At 43.3% G+C, this 15,218-nt stretch overlaps 2 protein-coding genes across 3 annotated transcripts in view; one reads left to right on the forward strand and one right to left on the reverse strand.

Annotated features, from left to right (window-relative positions):
- The window catches only part of Cntnap2 (contactin associated protein 2), a 1,898,113-nt gene that overhangs the window by 663,928 nt on the left and 1,218,967 nt on the right, over positions 1 to 15,218 (reverse strand). The window lies entirely within an intron of this gene.
- Positions 1,667 to 2,958, forward strand: LOC107148974 (nucleophosmin-like). The gene has a single exon (XM_048786772.1). It carries the CDS (start codon positions 1,759 to 1,761, stop codon positions 2,644 to 2,646), a length of 888 nt encoding a protein of 295 aa, XP_048642729.1. The 5' UTR covers positions 1,667 to 1,758; the 3' UTR covers positions 2,647 to 2,958.

Raw genomic sequence — 15,218 nt, forward strand, 5'->3', positions numbered from 1 at the left:
AGAAAGAAAGGAGACAGGGGAAAGAGGGAGAGAGGGAGAGAAGAACAGAGTGAAGAAGAAGGAAGAGAAAAGAGGGAGAGGGGAAGAAGGGAGGACCTACACAACAAAAGATCTTTGAAATGGACAACGATGAAAATAATTAATGCTCAATTATCTGACATGGTCTAGAGGCAGAATATGTTAGAAAAAATACACTAGATGTCAGATGATTTATGAGCCAGACAATGGTTATAAGAGTTAAAACAATTAAGAAACTCATCAACAAAGCAATGTGTGGCCTTCATTTGGATCCTAGTCAAACTGTACCTAGAGCAGTTAGGAGAAAACTAGGGAAATGTGGACACTGGCCAGATACTTAAGGACACGTAGACTATTTTCAGATATGATAATCTGATTGTGGATCTATTCTTTTAAAAAATCATCTTTAAGAATCATAGGCTAAAATATCTAATGCTATCTTAAATTTGCTAAAGCATCATTCCATGCTGGGCAGGAGAGAGGAGCCAAGTGGGATGAGTTGGGCTATGGATGGGGAAGCTATGATGGCGATCTAGGACTTTGTGTGGCGTTTCCTTACTTTGGGTATTTCTGGAGGTTGATCACCAAGGCTCTTCTAGTAAGAACCAGGAGATTATTGCAATTTATATTTAATTGATAAAGGGAATTTAAACTATTTCCTATTTCTAAATAAAGGAATGACCGTCCCATTCTTCCCAGAGCCCTAGACCAGAGAACTGACCCCATGGGTCCTAACAAATCAGGTACAGCCACTTGTCTCAAAGACCAAACAGGAAAGGTAATGGTGAGAAGCAGGGGAAGAACTTTAATCACTTCTCCTCACTGTCAGGAAGGCGGGGGGCCAGCATGAGCCCCCAGAGTAGAGAAGGGGACCAGAGCACAGGGCCAGGCAGACTCCCGCAGTCAGCGTGATCCGCTCGACCTCGGCAGCCACAGTGAGGAAGCTGCCCTGGCCAGGGGTGGTTTCTACTCATCATAAAATGTTCATGGACCTGCTGCTCTGGGATCCAAAGTGACCGCCAGAGAGAAGGACTGTGGGCAAGGAGACGGACACAAAATGGAAGAAGTGACGCAAGCTGTTATCCTGCTGCCCACGCAGCACCTGTAGGCCCAGGCCAAGGGCAGCACTTCCAGCAAATCCACCTCCCAGTCCATGGTTCACGGCAGGCATTACCATGGCCATGACCACTGATTATTAAAATCGTCAATATGCACTGGTCAGATAGAGTTTGGAGGCAGTAGTAATAATTGTAGGAATATAGTGACGAGTGAGAGAGGGAGAGGAGGAGAGGAAGGAAGAACAAGGGAGGAAGGGGCCAGCAGGAGAGGGGAGGGGGAAGCAGGCCCTGGACACAGCGCGCCCCTGCCGGGGAGGTGAGAAGGCAGACAGACCCAGTGGGAGCAGCAGGACTCGGTGAGAATCAGGAAACTCGGGCTTCTCCTCTGCACAGGCCGTAAGCCGTGACTGCTTTTAATAGTTGTTAATGTCTGTGTGTGTGTGGAGGAATCAAAGGAAGAATATTTCACAGCACATGAAAACTGTATGAAATCCACACCAGTGTCCATAAATAGTGTTTTACTGGAGCTCGGCCCTCTGGTCTGTGTGCCCACTGTCTCTGGCTGTCGGGGTGGTACAAAAACAGACCCAGACCTGGCGTGATTCCGTCCTGCGCGTCTCTTTAGAGCAGCCACCCGTTTTCCGTCCGCCTTCTCTCCCATCTAAGTGCGTGCTACCACCCCATGGAAGATTCGATGGATATGGACATGAGCCCCCTGAGGCCCCAGAACTACCTTTTCGGTTGTGAGCTAAAAGCTGACAAAGATTATCACTTTAAGGTGGATAATGATGAAAATGAGCACCAGTTATCATTAAGAACGGTCAGTTTAGGGGCTGGTGCAAAGGATGAATTGCACATTGTTGAAGCAGAGGCAATGAATTATGAAGGCAGTCCAATTAAAGTAACACTGGCAACATTGAAAATGTCAGTACAGCCAACGGTTTCCCTTGGGGGCTTTGAAATCACACCACCTGTGGTCTTAAGGTTGAAGTGCGGTTCAGGGCCTGTGCATATTAGTGGCCAGCACTTAGTAGCTGTGGAGGAAGATGCTGAGTCAGAAGATGAAGAGGAGGAGGATGTGAAACTCTTAAGTGTATCTGGAAAGCGATCTGCCCCTGGAGGTGGTAGCAAGGTTCCCCAGAAAAAAGTAAAACTTGCTGCTGATGAAGATGTCGATGATGATGATGAAGATGATGATGATGATGACAAAGATGATGATGATGATGATTTTGATGATGAGGAAACTGAAGAAAAAGCTCCAGTGAAGAAATCTATACGAGATACTCCAGCCAAAAATGCACAAAAATCGAACCAGAATGGAAAAGACTCAAAACCAACAACACCAAGATCAAAAGGTCAAGAATCCTTCAAAAAACAGGAAAAAACTCCTAAAACACCAAAAGGACCTAGTTCTGTAGAAGACATTAAAGCAAAAATGCAAGCAAGTATAGAAAAAGGTGGTTCTCTTCCCAAAGTGGAAGCCAAGTTCATCAATTATGTAAAGAATTGCTTCCGGATGACTGACCAGGAGGCTATTCAAGATCTCTGGCAGTGGAGGAAGTCTCTTTAAGAAAATAGTTTAAACAGTTTGTTAAAAATTTCCGTCTTATTTCATTTCTGTAACAGTTGATATCTGGCTGTCCTTTTTATAATGCAAAGTGAGAACTTTCCCTACCATGTTTGATAAATGTTGTCAAGGTTCTATTGCCAAGAATGTGTTGTCCAAAATGCCTGTTTAGTTTTTAAAGATGGAACTCCACCCTTTGCTTGGTTTCTAAGTATGTATGGAATGTTATGATAGGACATAGTAGTAGTGGTGGTCAGACATGGAAATGGTGGGGAGACAAAAATATACATGTGAAATAAAACTCAGTATTTTAATTAAAAAAAAAAAAAACAGACCCAGATAGTGCCATAGAGACTGTGTGCACCACAAAGCCTAAAATATTTACTGTCTGGCCCTTTACAGGGGAAGTTTGTTAACCTTGTGACAAAGGTGACAAGCCGAGAAGCAGAAAAAAAGGGAAGAAAAACATCCTCCTCTACTGGAATAAGAGACAGATCAGTGGAAGGTGACGGAGAAGGACTGAGCACAGCCATGCCCAGGGTCTGTTCCCACTTTCTTGGTGAGGAAAGTATGCCCTTCTGGGTGTGACAGCATTTAGCAACATTTGTTGTTCCTAGTGCAGCTACAGTTAAGTTCTCAAAATTAGTTACTCCAGCCATTATCATGATGATGAAGTTGTTTCCAAATATTAAAACAGTAAGAAGGAATATCAAGGTAATATGGATGTGAGTCCAAGGGAGCCTAACGTGCTGGGTTAAAGAGTGTCATCCCCAAAGTCCTGTCCACTGGAACCCATGAATGTGACCTTGCTTGGAAATGGGTCTCTGCAGACACGTTCCTGGTCAGGTGAGGTCACAGGTTCAGAGTGAGACCTGGTCCAATGGTGAGTGTCCCCACAGGAAGGGGGAAGTCTGGACACACAGGTAGAACACCAGGTGCCAACAAGACAGAGAGCAGAGTGACAGCCAAAACCACCAAAGGACTGTCACCACCAGAAGCTGGAGACATGAAGAAAGGGACTCTTGTGGCCTTCAAAGACAGCATGCCCACCCCCTCTCCCCCTGCCCCGGGGACACCTTGGTTTTAGATTTCTGGCCCTTAAAATTATGAGAGAACATATTTCTGTTGTTGTAAGTCAGTCGGTTGGTGGTACTTTACTACATTTATCAGTCAAGTTTGCACACCATGGAAGGACTTCACCTCCGATCTGCATTATATGCAAAAGTCAGAAGAGGTGAAAAAAACCTCACAACAGTGCCTTATACATAGGGACAGCTCATTTTAGTTTGTGTGGTGGTAAAAATAAGAAAAAGACCCAGCCATTACCCTTCACAAGCTCACACTATAGTGTTTGTGTGCTCAAAACCACAACAGAAAACATTCGGGAGAACTTCAGATGAAGACATCACACAGAATGGGTATGGCTATCTCCAGGGGCCTGGTTATTAAGGAAGCAGGATCAACACACAGGGGTATGGCCCCTAGTTTTAGGCTCCCTGTGTTAAATGCTATTACTGGCCCTGGAACACATCTTCCTCCTCCACATCCTGAGTGGTCCCCATGTTGCCTTCCCTTCCACACAATCTCCATGGGGTCCCTGCAAGCCTGCTGGTCTTTGGACTTGGCTGCTGGCAATGTGGGACTGGCAACCTTGAGCACTGCTCCTGATCACCACTGCCCCCTGAGAATCGCAGGGTGTTGACTGACCCAGCAGGACACAGGAGCCTACACAAAGGGCCTAAACACAAAGCTGATCATCTGATTAGAGTCCCCAAAACAGATTTGCAAACTTGAATCTCCCACTTTTGCTCTCAGGAGCCTCAGCTGCTTATGGTGGAATATGAGCACGTGTAGTGATGAGGCTGAAAGATGGGAGTCTAAGCACAGGAAGAGGCACTTGGCAGAGGTGACTCCAAGCTCATTCCTCCGTAACCTAGGACAGTGGAGGAGAGCTCACTGGTTCATTCAATCCAGCTTACTATGGGCTAGGAGGCAAGGAGCCTGCTGATTGTGAATAAAACAGCCCTGGTCTTGATCTGCACAGAATAAAATAGAGATGAAAGGGAAAGAAGAAATTTAATGAAAATTCAATGGAATGGGTGATTTGCAAGAAATTAATAGACTATAGTGGTAAATAGTCACAGGGAGGATTCCCCAGGGTGAATGTGGGCAGCTGCTCAGCGCAGGTATTTGAACTAAAAGATGAAAGGGAAATGGTGGAGGATGGGCTGGAGGGGGAGCAAGAAGCACAGGCCCCCCCCGTGAGATCAGGGAGAGCTGCAGGAAGACGGAGTGGATGGCACAAGGGTTCTCAGGAGAGAAAATCTTGGTGGATTTCAGAAAAATCAGATGTGGCTGAAGGAGATGGGCTCAGGCCGAGGTTAGAAACCCTGTCAAATTTCTATTTTTCAAAGATCCTCTGGTTGTTATGTGGAAGGATCGATTGGTCAAAGGCGAATGTCTTGCCCTGAATACAGGTGATGGTAGCCAGGTTAGGGTAAAGGCAGCTCAGGTGAGGTAGGAGGGAAAAAAATGTTAAGGAGAGATCAAAGGAAGGACCAGGAGTCTCCAACTTTCACCTGAGGGCCTTGCGCTAAAACGTCCCCTTTGCTCCCCCAGCCAGTTCTCTCTCCCAAGTCCATCACTTCCAAATTTCTGAGAAATCCACAAATCTCTCACAATCTTAAAATTGCCTGTGCACTAGCAATTAGGCCACAAGTACATTTGTTGTTAGAACAGATTGAGCAAAGGCAGATAAGAAATCTATAATACAGGGTACTTTCCCAGCAACCTTGGATATAGGGAAGTTTCCCAGTGCTACCTAATGATCAGATAATAAAGAGGATCTCAATCTAGGATCCTGAGAATTGCCAGCCCACCATCAACCATCCTGGGATCACCAGATGGCGTCCCTCATACTTACCCATGACCACCCCTCACCAAGGTTCCCTTTAGAGAAGAGGCTGAGACTCGAAAATCATCTCTCACTCTCAAGATGACCTAGGCTCTCCCTTGAATGTGTAGGCCTTGATTTCCTAAATAAATCTCTGTGCCTCAATATCTGGTATGTGCTGAAATTCTTCTCTATCACATATGTCAAGGACCCCATTTTCCCAAGGTGAGGCTCCTCCCTCCAGGACCTCCTCAGACCCCTCTCCAGCGATAGAAGTGCGGTGGATGAGTTAGAGTTATATTTTATATTTGATAGAAGAAAAAACAAATTATGAATGGGCTGGACAAGGCAGGTGGTGGTGAGAGGAGAGAAAGAGAAAAAGAGAGAGAGATTACATGACTGCCAGTTTCCTGTTTTAAACACAGGAGTAAATGAAAGAACACATTTTGCTGGTGGAAGAATCCAAAGTTCCATATTTCAGGAGTCAGACTGCAGATCTTCACAGACAGCTGAAGGGGATGCCAAGTCAACAATTAGACACAAATGTCCTGGGTTTAAGAGATGCTGCTGTCCAAGTGGCAACGTATAGATTGCACTTAGGGGACTGAAAATGAGTCACTGAGGAACACTAGCAAGTGAATAATGAATCCTAGCACCAGGCTGGGCTCCAGCTTTTAGAGATCAGAGAGTCTTCGATGCACCCATGTTAGAGTCTGTAAACAAGTCATAATAACACCTGGCATTTTGCCAGGGGAATGTTAAAGTTCGTAAACAAGTCTGGATGGTGCCTGGCAAAATGTCAGAGGGAGTGGTTTGAGAAGTAACAAAACCGAGCCATTAGGTGTAGAGATTCCTGATTGGTTGACTGATGTATCTAGTTTATGCTAATTAGATAAGCTGTGTGGAATGTAAATACTGCTCCTGTCCTACAATAAACGGCTCCTACTCCTGCTGTATCAACGTACACAAGTTATTCGTCACCCCCCGATTATTCTGCTGCAGCCGTACTCCGGCACACCCAAAGGCTCAGTGGAGACCAGGGCAATGACCCTTCATGAGATGCTCACAGTGGGACCTGGTTGGTATGTCCTTCCTACAACCTCCTACCCTCTCCTTCCTCAGTGACTATACCTCCTGCGAGGGTCTTGGGACAAGTAGTGAGGTGGGAAGGTGAAATCTCCCAGGGGAGTTGTTCAGGGACTCGCGGTGCTCAAATGATCAAGTGCTAGCTGTAATTGGAAAAGCATTTCGAGAAATGAGATGAGGCTGTGAGTTATACGGAGAGCGGGTTGGAGAACACTCCTGAGCAGATCATTTGCTTCCATTGAATATATTATTTCAAATGAAATGATGTACATCAGCAGGGAATATTTCAAGCCACCGAACGTTTTTAAATGTTCCTATAAAAATCCCGAAACTTTTCAATTCCTAAGTATGAATTAAATTTTGGATGGAGGAACATTTATATCCAGACCGCTATAGTATTTCCAAAAGGACTCTTCTTTGAAGATTCAAAAATAAGGTGTAACAATATCATTGCGTACATAAATTGGTGTCATTTGAATGCTAAGGTAAGAGGTGGTAAATACCGATTAGGGCTACTAAATCTAGACATGAGTCACAAAGTTAAGAAAGGAATTCATAAAAGGTGACTGACTATAGCTGTTATAGGAAAGTAACTGACACAGTAAGAATGGAGAATATTTTTAGGAATATTTATTATCTAATTAAAGACACTGACATCAAACATTTCGGATCCTTACATGCCTTCTTAGGCTCCTGAAAAAAATCCATATTCTGAATTTTGACAAAAAAAAAAAAAAAAAGCCGAGCACAGGTGGTACATGCATGTAATCCCAGCAGTTTGGGGGCTTTGGGGGCTGAGACAGGAGGAACACAAGTTCAAAGCCAGCCTCAGCAAAATCAAGGTGCTAAGCAACTCAATGACACCTGTGTCTAAATAAAATACAGAAATAAGGCTGGGGATGTGGCTCAGAGTTGAGTATTCCTGCGTTCAATCCTTGGTACCATCCAAACAAATCGAAGGAAGTCGGGCATTTTGCTTCTTTCTCTGTCTTTTAGCTTTCATTTTCTTTCACATCAAAATCACTTCCCTTTTATAAACTTTTTCATTCCTTTCCCTCTTTCCTCCTCTCCCCACTTCGCTCCTCTTTTCCATCCATCATCAACAGAAAGGCTTTCCTTTTCACAATGTGACAAGAACTTTGTTCCCCTTCTGCCACGCTGCTCCTCACTCTATTGCTTATTTCAGTTAATCTACGCTTTCGACTCGGATAAAATGTCACGTTAGGAGTTCAAGAAAAATCCTTCGTCTCCTGAAAAGTGCGAACAGGCTCAGAGTTTCTAAAGGCCTGTTTGAAGTTCAAAGCTGAGTTATAATTCTCAGACCCAGTGAACACCTTCCCTCCTTTCCCTGAGGACAAGCCTCATTCTCAGCCGGGGCTTATCTGTCCAGGAAGGGCTGCAGGAGGGCTGCAGAAGGCAGGAGCCGGGAAGGAGGCAGAGAGGAGGCACTGCAGAGCGTTATCTTGCTCCAGCAGCGTGACTGACATGTCTTTGTGCTTGCCACCTGTTAATCCATAACCGGGTATTCAAGGCCCGCATCAAAGGCTACTGGATGCCCAATAAAACCTTGCTCGCGTGGGTCTATGCTGGGATGTATGAAAGGACAGTGAGAAGGCTGGTAGGAACCTCTTCTGTCACCAGTCGTCACCGCCAGCTCCTGAAGCCACAGCCAAAGCAGATCAGAACCAAGACACCAGGGGTGCAAGCCCTTCCCCGTCCTGCCACCATCGGAGCTGCCTGAGTGATGGGAGGTGCTAATAAGATACACTTGCCCAAGTCCAAAGGGCCCTCTGTGTCCTCAGTCCTGGCCTAGCTCAGGAAGTTCTGAGGAATACCTGTGCTGCTTCCTGAAGCTCACAGAGCCCCCTCCACACGGGGCACTCAGGGGTCAACAGGTGTCCTGTGCCTTTCCTCGTCAATCTCCACACTTTAAAACTCCTAAGAAACAGAGGGACATGAAAGCTGCACATGCACCAAGCAGAATGAAGCATATGTGACAACGTCTCCTTCTACAAAACCTCCTAAGTCCTGCTCCCCCAGGATGCCTTATCTGCAAGAGTGGGGTGACACTCAGACTCCCCAACAAGAGCAATCTCTGACATGGGTAGGATTTGTGGACCCAAGGATCACACCAACCAGCGTCCCATTTACTCCTAGCACAAATGAGTGGACACTACAGAGCCCTTAAAATTGATGTCTTGTAATTGAGGAAGTAGAGGTCTTCATATAAAAAGACTTCATATTGTCCCAAGGTCAACACAAGGAGCCCGTACCCTAGGGCTTCCTGGCTGCAGAGCCCAGGGCACGCAGAATGGCTGAGATGGATGATAGAACCATCTCACTGTTCACACAGCTCAGTTCCAAGATCTTCCAGGGGAAGGAGAATCAGAACACTTACCCAGATCCTTGACTTCTCTGGGCTCCAGTTTCCACAACTGTAAACGAGGCTATTTATCCTAAATGATCTATAGGACTCCTCCCCCATCTGATACTCTGCCACACAAGGTTCTAGGTAGGGAGATGATTAGCACATGGGAAAAAAAAAAAAACAACAACCCAGAGGGAAGGCAAGGCTCCCAGAAACCACACCGTTAATGTTTAATTCTTTGTCTTAAATGATAGCATCTGTTCTTTCCTGTATTTCTTCTAAATGAAAGTCATTCAGCAAGTTTGCCACAAGGGCAATATTTGTTATGTTACAGCTATGGAAAAATAAATACGTTTAGGTAATAATGCTCTGCATGATATAATTTTAATGGAAATAATGTTTTGAGTGAGGTACAATCTTTTCCTGTAGGTCTATGCCTTGTATCCTGCAGCTCTGCAATATGTGGGCTGCGGGTACGGTGCTCACCTTCAGAGCAGCAGGTGTTCCTGCTTGGCAGAACTTCCCAAACGCAGGAGATAATTTTAGCTGGAAGTAACCCTTGATCAAAGATTCGACTCTACATCTGTCCTTAGGGCCATGACCTGGAGAAGTTACGAAGGGCTTCATGGAAATTTCACATTGGGTTGGAGGGAAATTTATCCTCTAAGCCTTGCATGCATTTGCTGGTTCCTATGAAAATGTGAATTTGTGTTACAACGGAATTTGTTGTGGATAATATTATTATTTTCCAAACAATGAAATGTAAAGGGGAAAACAGGAAGGTTGGGAGACAGGTGGTAAATTTGTTAACATGAGTGGTCATGGGACATTTCATAAAACAGTCTATTTAAAAAATACAGGGAAGTAGGAACAAAGGAAATTAAGTACAGCCTTACCACTTGTAAAGTGTCAACCACTTTAAATTACTGGTTTATTAATTTTCAGTTTCTGTTGCTATATACTTTTAATTTATATATATAAATATATGTTAGTGTGTGTGAGTGCATGTACACACACACACACACACACACTAATAATTATACCATGCATACGGTTTTATTGCTTTTTTACATAGTAAAATAAAACGGCTTACTTTTTAATTATAAGTGGTTATCATTAGACTATTGGCATTAGAGTATAGAAATGTATATACAGAAATGTTCCTTCGAGCTAATCTTTTTTATTTATTCATATATTCATTAATTCACTTATGTATCAAATATTTACTAAGTGCCTAAGAGAAGAAGGCGCTGAAAATATAAGAACAAATCCAAATGCAGTCCCAGCCCACAGACACGCTCTATTACGTTACGGGTGTGAAAAGATATTATGAGGCGGGCGACAGAGGAAGAAGAGCTGACTCATTGGTGACAATGGTGCCTCTGTTTCCCATAGATAATACTGAGCTGTGCTTTAGGGATAGTATAGTCATTAGTCACTTCAAAATGCTGGATTAGGGGAGAGGTGGTACTGCAGGCAGAAAGAATTTGCAAAGGCCCTGAACCACCAGGAGCTGACTGGCTGCAGCTCAGAAGGGGTGGGTTTTCTTGGTGGGAGAGGGGACTGGGGGTGGATACAGACAGATGCAGATCTTTGAGGGTACAACGTGCTAGTGAGCACTATCTTGGGAGTACTGAGCAACTGATGGAGGCTCAAGCCCACCAAAACATAGCAAGTTTTCCTATTTGCATTATTATTTGGCTTGCTTTGGGAAGCATTGGTTGTAAGTATTTAAGCCCAAATTAGGAAACCAGTAAACACACACACACAAAAGAAGAACCTTGAGACATAACATTAAACAATGGAGAAAAAGCATTAAATTAAAAGAGTTGTGGATTGAATTGTTTGTGCTTGAAATTCATATGCTGAAGCCCTAAACCCCAGAGCCTCCAAATAAGACTGTATACAGGGATTGAGCCTTTGGAGAACTGGTGAAGCCCAATGAGATGGCTGGGGGTCCTAAGCCAATCTGACAGGTGTTTCTACAAGAAAAAGGGAGAGAACCTCAGAGGAAGAGGAGGAGCATGTTCACGCCCAGAGGGAACAGCCTGTGAGGACAAGCACGGGTCATCCCAGAGGAGAGGGGAGAGGCATCAGAAGTCATCACACCCACTTACACCTGGATCCTGGGCTTCCAGACACCAGAAGGTGGGCAAATAAAGTTTTGTTGTTTAGCCACTCAGTCTTTGGTCTTTTGGTATGGCGGTCTTGGCAACCAGATATGGATACTAAGGATGGAAATCAAAGTCCCTAGGAACTAAAGAGAGGTTTGGGAGAAAGGTGAGGAACTAGAGAAAGAAACGCCAGGCTTTGATTTGGGAGATGGGTCCACAGAGATGTGTTTTCACCAAGTTTAAGAAACCTAAGATCATAGTAGGTCCTAAGTTCAGATGGAAAATGGGGTGTTGGAAGAGCTTGTGGAACACTTGGGAGAGATGTCAGCATGTTCTCGAGACACAGGAAGGTGAAGCACAGACTTGCCGCTCTTTCTCCCTGGAGCAGTTTCCCTCAAATGCTCGGCAGTTCAAATCCCTTGTATAAAACAGGGCTCAGTCTAGTGTCCTTCCATCACAGAGGCCTTCCATGCCAATGGTCATGTCTCAGCACCGCCAAACACTTCCCTGACTAGACTTGAGGATATCTATCGCCATTTGACTATTATACATATTCATTTGCATATTTTCTGCCTCCTATGTACGTTACTCATTAAATATTCCAACTCATGATCTGCAGGATCTTCTTCTCTGCTTCTGGGGATGTGTACTGGTGTTACCACGTTGGGACATAGTCGCTACTTTCCAAAGTGGAATAATTGTATAGTTCCTAACACATCGATTCTTGCTAAGAAAATACCCCTGAGAAATGTTGTACCTTTAGAGTAGGAGACAGTCACAAGATCATTCATAGCAGCACTGTTACAAATTGAAAAAAACAAAAACAACTCAAAAACATATAATCCAAAGACTTGTTAATGGGAAATACACTGTTGTATAAGCATATATAGCAATGTAAATGAATCTTAGCAATAATACACTCTTAGGGTATACACAGCATGGCTGAATTTTTATAGACTTAAAAAACTCAATGTATATACTTTTTAAGGAATACATTTACATGCAATAAAACCATTAAAAGAATATTTAAAAAATGCAGGATTTGAGTTACTGATTATTTATGCTGGGGGCGGGGAGATGATCTGGAAAGGACTGGGAAGAAGCACATGTTCCTAGTTTTTGTGGAGGCTGATAGGCTCCTGGAGCCTTATGACATTGTTGTCAAATAAAAGTTGATTAGTTATTGATGAATAATGAGTATGACACATGCCAAGGAATATGGTAAGTCTACTTCTGTACATGCAAAGTCCAATTAAGGAGAAAAAATCCACAGCACTTGAGTTCCAGCTTTAGCACTTTATTACTAACCAGATGTTTGATTTTGAGAAATATGCTTTAGTTCTATGGACCTTTGTTTCTTAAACAAAATAAAGGGTAAACATTTGCTATTTCTAACAAAACATTCAAATGTTGATGGTTCTAAAAAGTAGTAGTATGAGCTTTTTCAATTCACAGTTCAGGTAAATGCTTGGCAGAAATAAATGGACCATTTAAAATACAGTATTATATTTTGGTGGCCAAACATACTCTTAGGGCTTCAAAAGACAATTACTCTCTCCATGAAGTAATCAATTCACTCCCTTATAATGCAGAACGGTACTCTTTCTTTTGATTTAATGGCTAGTCACTCTGTCCCTTTTGTTATCCCTGCAATTAAAGAAGCTTTGAAATAAGGCCATGAACCAGTACAAATGTCTCAAATGTGAATAAGTGGTGGGGCCCCTGCCCATACACCAGCTGCATGTCAGTGCTTGCTGTGAGGCTGTGTGAATTATTGATGCCACACCACAGCTCTGGTAAATGTCAATTGCCCAAAGAGGCTCAGAAGAATGCTTCCTTCTAGTACCAGGATGGCTCAGCTGTCCTTCCACTATGACCTGAAGCAAAGAACCAAACTGGTTTATCCAATTAGCTTGACATTAATAATTGTATCAAACAGAGAAGAAAGTCCTGTTTACAGGTTGATTTTCCTGGGTGGTCAAGAACCTAGGGTAATATTTCTTCTTTTGCATTAAAACATTCAAATGCCTGAGGTTCCATGGCTAGAAGGTGTGAGCAATGGCACCTTCCTTGAGTTTCAGGTACCCCTGACCATATGGCAGCCTCTGGGTGGAGAACCATCTCCTCATGCAGTAGCAGACCCTGAGAAGGACCACCCCAGTGATCCAGGATCAGTGATCTGGTATAGCTAGCTGACTGCCTCATCCTGGCATGAGAACCCTGGTTCAAATGATGTCAAATTGATTCTCTCTCCTGGAAATTTTGAAATGGGTTCAGAAACAACATCAAGTCTCTGCTGAGTACTTAGATTTCAGTTAGAAATCTAACTGCAAAACATGGGTCTGACAATAGTTTTGCTACTTCATAAATACCCTGGCGTCCATGTAAAATATTCCTTTAGATAGTCTTATTGCTTTTAAAAGGAGGTTCTAAATTTATCCACTGCTTCTCTCGGTCTCTGTTTTAGATAAAGACTGAAATTCTACAAAATAATCCTACAATTTATAGTCTCTTCTTTCCAATTCAGAAATATCTCTGTATCACTTTTTATTTTCTTCATCAATGTTATGGAGTATTTACGGTTGGATTTGAGCTTAAATTTCATCTACTTCAATTGTCTCATTTTAGAAACATAAAAGCAAAGTCTCAAGGAAGCAAATTCATTTGTTCATAGACTCACAGTTGTTTAGAAACAGAGAAATATAGAATAGGACTTCTAACTCCTGATACAGTGTACTTTCAAATAATTCCATTTTCTCCTCTAAGTATGCCATGGCAGGAAAGAAACTAAAATAAATAAATAAATAGATAGATAGATAAATAAAAGCAAATGCTAAGCTGACCAACTATATTGAGTTCTCCATTGCGAGGTTCCAAGAGAAATACCACTATGAATACTACTTGTCTTTCAAAGTACCTCCTATCTTCAGGAGAGAGGTGGACAAAGAAGAATGGACTGGCAGAATTTTGCTGGGTATTGATAAATCTTTGCTGCTACTTTTAAATAAATGATTTTCCAACAGAGCCCGTTCAACTCTGTAAGTGTAGCTTTCAGTAGCAGTCTAGAGTTATAGCTGCAAACTAGTTCAGGTGATTTTTAGGGTTAAACAAAGTCCAAATGACATCAACTAAAAAAAAAAATGATGCTGAGACGTATAAGAGAATCTTGTGATATAGGCTTAAGTGGCCACATGGAGGCTGGGACTGAAGATGCTCTCATCTCCATTACTCAACTGCCTATGATGTCTGGCCAACAAGGCTGTGAGAGGAAGCTCATTAGGCTATGAAAATAGGGACACATCGTTTTTCAGACATACAGTAATGATCACTGGTCTTGTGAGCTCTAGTCCTGAGTCTTGTCCCCAAATCACTTTTTTTTCCCCATTTATTTATTTATTTGTTCTAATTAGTTATACATGACAGCAGAATGCTCTTCAATTCCTTGTACACAAATGGAGCACAATTTTTCACTTCTCTGGTTGTACACAAAATTGGGTCACACCATTCCTGCAATCATTCATGTACCTAGGGTAATGATGTCCATCTCATTCTTCCATCTTTCCTAACCCAAATCTCTTCTGAATTAGAAAAAGTCTATGCATGTTTTAGGCACAGTGCTTATTCACAAGTGTTGGCCCCACGTGCTGTAAATTTGATACAAAGTGATGTTGAGAGAAGAGACATTTGTATTCCAGGCGGCCCGGTTCTCAGGTGGTCCCAAAGAAGGAGCTGAATTCAGTCTTGTGACTATCTGCACTGCTGTCCTTGGCTTCCTATGTCATCACTGTCTACGCCAATCACCCTAGAATGTAGCAACTGACCACTTCACACTGGAGGGTCACTGGATTCTCAACAGAAGCACTGGGAGAGGGTAATGCTTTCCATGGGAGTAGTTTTAGATTCTGTTGCTCTAATGGGAACAGGGTATTCCTACCACTCAGGTCACAGGCAGCCCATATGGTGCCCTTTTCTCCAAGAACGCAGACGTGTGCCAGGACATGTGACTTGGGTGGAGCAGGAACTAACTTCAGCCCTGATTCACTAGTCTGCTGCCCTGGGGCACTGAACCATTCACATAACTACACAGTGTGCCCACTGTCCCCCCCCCCCCAAT

Source organism: Marmota marmota, unplaced genomic scaffold, assembly GCF_001458135.2.
Source record: "Marmota marmota marmota unplaced genomic scaffold, marMar, whole genome shotgun sequence".
In the NCBI taxonomy this organism is placed as follows: domain Eukaryota; kingdom Metazoa; phylum Chordata; class Mammalia; order Rodentia; family Sciuridae; genus Marmota; species Marmota marmota.

What these genes read in the sequence shown, in the direction of transcription:
- LOC107148974 (XM_048786772.1), top strand. Translation starts at nt 1,759, where the DNA reads ATGGAAGATTCGATGGATATGGACATGAGCCCCCTGAGGCCCCAGAAC.